The 6,022-nt window shown below is 42.8% G+C and overlaps 1 protein-coding gene across 1 annotated transcript in view; it reads left to right on the top strand.

Moving 5' to 3' along the window:
* The window catches only part of Kpna2 (karyopherin subunit alpha 2), a 17,508-nt gene extending 11,486 nt beyond the window's left edge, over positions 1-6,022 (top strand). Inside the window, exons 4-11 of the mRNA XM_005350424.1 lie at positions 496-584; positions 989-1,257; positions 1,611-1,705; positions 1,801-2,064; positions 2,225-2,458; positions 2,773-2,955; positions 5,328-5,477; positions 5,930-6,022. Coding sequence (XP_005350481.1) covers positions 496-584; positions 989-1,257; positions 1,611-1,705; positions 1,801-2,064; positions 2,225-2,458; positions 2,773-2,955; positions 5,328-5,477; positions 5,930-6,022 — 1,377 coding nt within the window. The remainder of the gene's footprint in view (positions 1-495; positions 585-988; positions 1,258-1,610; positions 1,706-1,800; positions 2,065-2,224; positions 2,459-2,772; positions 2,956-5,327; positions 5,478-5,929) is intronic.

Here is a 6,022-nt window from a genome sequence, read left to right as displayed (position 1 = left end):
TGTAGACCAGGCTGGTCTCGAACTCACAGAGATCCACCTGCCTCTGCCTCCCGAGTGCTGGGATTAAAGGTGTGTGCCACCATCGCCTGGCTATTGTCTATTAGTTTTTTTCTGTTGACTGAGAAGCAATGTAGTAGCATGGATAGGTTTATTGTTTTATACCTGCAGATTATAATTCCTTAATGAGGGAAATCAGGGCAGGAACTCGACAGAAACCATGAGGCAGTGGGTAGGGTGTTTCTGCTTACTGACTGTACAACCCAGACCCACCTACCTGGGAGTGGTGCTGTCCACAGTAGGCGGGAATCTCCCACATCAATCATCAAGATTAATTCAGACATGGTCACAGGTTAATCTGACCAAAGCAGTTCTTCATGTTGATTCTATGTTTTCTGGTAGACTAGGTTTTGTCAAGCTGACAACAAAAACAGCAGGTATAAAATATATTACTTGTATTTAATAATAATAATTTATAAAATACTGCATTTCTTTTAGGGTACTGTAAATTGGTCTGTTGAGGACATTGTTAAAGGCATAAACAGCACCAATTTGGAAAGCCAGCTCCAAGCTACTCAAGCTGCTCGGTATGTCTGCAGGCTTTGGCATGTGTGGCTAACCTCAGAAATTAACTCTTTTAGATGGGGCAGTGAGAATGGGGTGAATAAAGAAAAGCCACCTAGTCCGCTTTCCATGAGAATTTTTTTTAGGTCTATTTTTACTTTATTTTTGTGGGAATCAGAGGACAACTTGAAGGAATCCTGGGGATTGAACATAGTTGTCGGGCTTGGTGGCAAGTACTTTTACTCACTTAGACCGTCTCACCGTCCCCTTCCCCACTTGAAAAATGTGAAGCACACACTCCTTTTACCTCAGCCTTCCCATATTGAGATTATACGTGTGTCAACTGCTATGTACAGATTTTTAGAACCTCTCAAGGCACCTTGGAAATCAACTTTTAACTTTTGATTTTCTTTTTATTTCTCCTTAGGAAACTTCTTTCTAGGGAAAAACAGCCTCCTATAGACAACATTATCCGGGCTGGTTTGATCCCCAAATTTGTGTCCTTCTTGGGCAAAACTGATTGTAGTCCCATTCAGTTTGAATCTGCTTGGGCGCTTACTAACATTGCGTCTGGAACATCTGAACAGACCAAGGCCGTGGTGGATGGAGGTGCTATCCCAGCATTCATCTCTCTCTTGGCATCCCCCCATGCTCACATCAGCGAGCAAGCTGTGTGGGCTCTTGGAAACATTGCAGGTACTTGCACTTAAAATTAATTCTTTGAATTGAATGTATCCTGTGTGATTGAAAGGGACTGTGTTAGAAGTCCTAATAACTCCTGTGTCAAGCTTTGAGCTTGCTTTAGGCCCTTATTAGGAATGGAGGCGGTCTAACAATGCTACTGGAGAGACGTTTGCATGTCTGACAAGTGTGTTCAGTAGCTGAACATTGGTGTACTAGATTCGTTCATCTTGCTTTTTTAGTTTTTGAAACTGGGTCTCATTGTGTACTACTGGACGTAGACAAGGCTAGCTTGGAACTCACAGAAATAGATCCCAGGATTAAAGATGTTTGCCATCATGCCTAGCTAATTTTGCTTTTTATTTCAGGTGATGGTTCAGTTTTCCGAGACCTAGTTATCAAATATGGTGCAGTTGACCCACTGTTGGCACTTCTTGCAATTCCTGACCTGTCTTCCTTGGCAGTAAGTTACTATTATAAATAAAGTCAGATAGGATTCTGTTCTTATTTTCCATCTACTCAAAGGCGAACCTTCTAATTACTTTTTCTTTTCCTTAGTGCGGTTACCTGCGTAATCTTACCTGGACACTCTCAAACCTTTGTCGAAACAAGAATCCTGCACCCCCCTTAGATGCAGTTGAGCAGATTCTTCCTACTTTAGTTCGTCTGCTACGTCACAATGATCCAGAAGTGTTAGCAGATTCCTGCTGGGCTATCTCCTATTTGACTGATGGCCCAAATGAGCGCATTGAAATGGTTGTGAAGACAGGAGTTGTGCCCCAACTTGTGAAGCTTCTGGGAGCTGCTGAATTGCCAATTGTGGTAGGTTTGTGTTTATGAGCTTTAACAGTCCTGAAGCATAATCAGTTGGTAGTATTGATACTGTCTGACTTGCAGAATTTTTAGAATAGGGAATGTTTTAGCAGTAATGGAAAAAAATGCAACATAACTAATAATGCATCAACATTTTTTTTCATTTTAGACTCCTGCACTGAGAGCCATAGGGAATATTGTCACTGGGACAGACGAACAGACCCAAATTGTGATAGATGCAGGAGCACTTGCAGTCTTTCCCAGCCTGCTGACAAACCCCAAAACTAACATTCAAAAGGAAGCCACGTGGACAATGTCAAACATCACAGCTGGACGCCAGGACCAGATACAGCAAGTTGTGAATCACGGCTTAGTCCCATTTCTTGTTGGTGTCCTCTCTAAGGTAATGAGAGTGTAGGATTTGCCAGGTTGTTAATATTTATGACAACGTATGTCTTTAATCCATTGGTGTGGGAGTCAGAGGCAGGAGGGAGATCTCGGAATCTACACAGCAAGCTTTAGGATAGGCAGGACTACATAGAGAGATTTTGTCTCAGAACCCAGCAATAACTACTGAAGAGTCTAAAGAACAGCCCTTTGTTAGATACAGATAGTAGGACCTCTAATGTTGGGTAGAATCTACAAGTAGTTTAATGGTGTCTGTGAATACCACCTTTTGGACTGCTGAACTAAAAGCATTTTCCTCTTGTTTCTAAGGCCGACTTTAAGACACAGAAGGAAGCTGTGTGGGCTGTAACCAACTACACCAGTGGTGGAACAGTTGAACAGATTGTGTATCTTGTTCATTGTGGCGTAATAGAACCTCTGACGAACCTCTTAAGTGCAAAAGATACCAAAATTATTTTGGTTATTCTTGATGCCATTTCAAATATCTTTCAGGTAAGTCTATGTTAACCAGGCTGTGTTTGTTTAAATTTGGGGTTGGTGGTTACTATTTAGGACTGGGGGGAGGACAGTGGATCCCTGAGAGTTTGAGGCCAGCCTGGCCTACAGAGCAAGTTCAGGACAGCAGCCAAGGATCTGTCTTGAACCCCTAACCCACCAAACCTGTGAGGTAAAGAACATCTGAGGTGGCGGCAGTAGAATCAGAAATTCACAGATGTCTTCAGCTACATGGGGAGGTCAAGCTGGGCTAGGCTACCTGATACCCTGCCACAAAGAATACCCCCAACTTTTTTTGTTTTGTTTTTCAAGACGGTTTCTCTGTAGCTTCTGGAACTAGCTCTTGTAGACCAGGTTGGCCTCAGACTCACAGAGATCCACCTGCCTTTGCCTCCCGAGTGCTGGGATTAAAGACGTGCACCACCACCGCCCGGCTTACCTTCCATTCTTAAAGGGAGCTAGAGAAGTGTGGCTCAGTGGTTACGAGCATTTGTTCTTGCAGAGGATCTGGTTTGATTTCTAGCACCCATATGGTCGCTCACAATCATGTGTAGCTCCAGTTCTCGCCCATACACACAAAGAATTTTTTGTTTTTGAGACAGGGTTTAGCTTTGTTGTAGACCAGGCTGGCCTCAAACTCAGAGGTCCACCTGACTCTGCCTCCTGAGTGCTAAGACTAAAGGCATGTACCACTACCACCTAGCGATTTAATTTAAATAAGTTAATTATCTTTTTTTCTCCCCAGTTCTACCCCTACTTGATTCAAGTGTGCCAGCATCTGGCTCTATGTGATAGTAATTGAGAGTAGGCAAGCCCAGTTCATCAACTAATATATTTCTGATTCTGGAACTTTTAAAATTGAATCTAAGATGGAATTGGTAGCATACACCTATAGTCCTAGCATGCAGGAGGACTGCCATGAGTTGAAGGCCAGCCTGGATTACATAGTAAGTTCCAAGCCAGTCTAGGCTACAGAGTGAGACCCTTTTACAAAAGAAACAGAGTCTAGAGAAAGGAACAGTGGTGTTTCATCCCTGTGTGTAAATCTTGTATCATGTGGGCAGGTTTCCTGCTCATCTTCAATTGAACCCCTATGTTGTTTTGAATCAAATCAGTTATTTAATCTGTTAAAAATTGAGTATTGGGATTCTAGGCATGGTGGTGAAGTTCTTTAATCCCAGCATTTAGGAGGCAGGGGGAATCTTTGAGTTTGAGGCCAGCCTGGTCTACTGAGCAAACCCCAGGACAGTCAGCTACACTGAGAATCATTGTCTCGGGAAAAAAAAATTGAGGATTTGGAAGGAATCTCTTTATCTGTATGAATGTTTTGCCTGCCATTTGCATGCCTGCCTGGTATCTGAGGCGTTTAAGAGAAGAGGGCATTGGATCCCTGGGACTAGATTTAGACAGTTGTGAATAACCAGTGTGCATGCTGGGAATCGAAAACAGGTCCTCTGCAAGAATAAGTGCATTTAAGTGCTGAACTGTTTCTGGACAACTATCTGACTCTTAACTCCCAGTCACTAGGATTAAAGGAGAATATCCTTATTCCTGTGCCTGGCTGCTTTTTAAAGAAACTATTTTATGCTTTCATTGTGCAGTTTTTGAGCATGATGAACTTTGTAGGTAACGACATGTTGCAATGTCACAAAGTTGGCCATCTTTGTATAATTGTCCACCATGACCACTCAGATAGTCTGAGGTGCTTTCACAAGATATTCCTGTTCATGTCACAGTCAGTGAACTGGAAAGTAGTGCTGCTTCGAAGTTGTCCTAGGAGGCTGAGGTAAGGAGGAGTCTGAAGCCAGTCTGGGCAGCAGTGGTCCTACTAAGCTACACAATGTAAACCCTGTCTCAAAAGAGAAAAATAGCCAGGCATGGTGCGGGAGAGGTGGAGACAGGCAGATCAAAATGAATATACAAAACAACTAAAATGCTTCTCAAAGGAGATGGCATTTGTCTGATAGGTTTTTTTTTTTTTGTTTTTTTTTTAATGAGAATTGGTGTGAGGGTGTCAGATACCCTGGAAACTTTAGTTACAGACACTTGTGTTGAAATTGGAAATTGAACCTGGGTTCTCTGGAAGAGTAACCAGTGCTTTTAACTGTTGAGCCATCACTCCAGCCTCCCTTGTCTGGTAGATGTTCTTATAAAAACTGAGCCGGGCGGTGGTGGCACATACCTTTAATCCCAGCACTCAGGAGGCAGAGAGGCAGGCGGATCTCTGTGAGTTCGAGGCCAGCCTGGTCTACAAGAGCTAGTTCCATGACAGGAACCAAAAAGCTACGGAGAAACCCTGTCTCGAAAATCCAAAAAAAGAAAAAAAAACGGAGTTATGGTAGTAACCTTGAATTGTGTTTCGTTTTAAGGCTGCTGAGAAGCTAGGTGAGACAGAGAAACTCAGTATGATGATTGAAGAGTGTGGGGGCTTGGACAAAATTGAAGCACTACAGAGCCATGAAAATGAGTCTGTATACAAAGCCTCATTGAGCTTGATTGAGAAGTATTTCTCAGTGGAGGTGAGTAATGGCCATGTTAACTTAGAAAGTATACAAGAATTCAAAAGTATCCCCAAGCCCATTAGATTTTGATCCTTTACGTATGGTTTTTATATTATCCAGTGCTCTTACATAGAATGGCATCAGTGCAGCCAGGACTTGTTTTGTATGTGTATTTGCTCCTCAGGTATTGGCTTTGACATCTCAGAATGTTCTGAGATTGACGTTTATGGGTGTTGTGGTGGGGGTTTATGTAGAAGTAGACCAACCTCAGGGCCTTATTTTGCTTGATAGGTCTCCTGTTGTACAGTGATAGGTAGACAGAACCTTCACCAAGGTGCTAATGATTCAGCTAAACCTTTGTAGCCGGTCCTGTTCTCCCTTCTCTCCAAGGTTACTACTCTGTACAGGTTTTGAGATAGGATTACTGCTCGAGATGTTCCACACTTAATGGTTATATCTTATTTTTCCAGGAAGAGGAAGATCAAAACGTGGTGCCAGAAGCTACCTCTGAAGGCTTTGCCTTTCAAGTTCAGGATGGGGCTCCTGGGACTTTTAACTTCTAA

This window comes from Microtus ochrogaster, chromosome 7 (genome assembly GCF_000317375.1).
Source record: "Microtus ochrogaster isolate Prairie Vole_2 chromosome 7, MicOch1.0, whole genome shotgun sequence".
In the NCBI taxonomy this organism is placed as follows: domain Eukaryota; kingdom Metazoa; phylum Chordata; class Mammalia; order Rodentia; family Cricetidae; genus Microtus; species Microtus ochrogaster.
The sequence above is the reverse complement of the archived record's forward strand: the minus strand, read 5'-3'. Positions and strand labels throughout refer to the sequence as shown.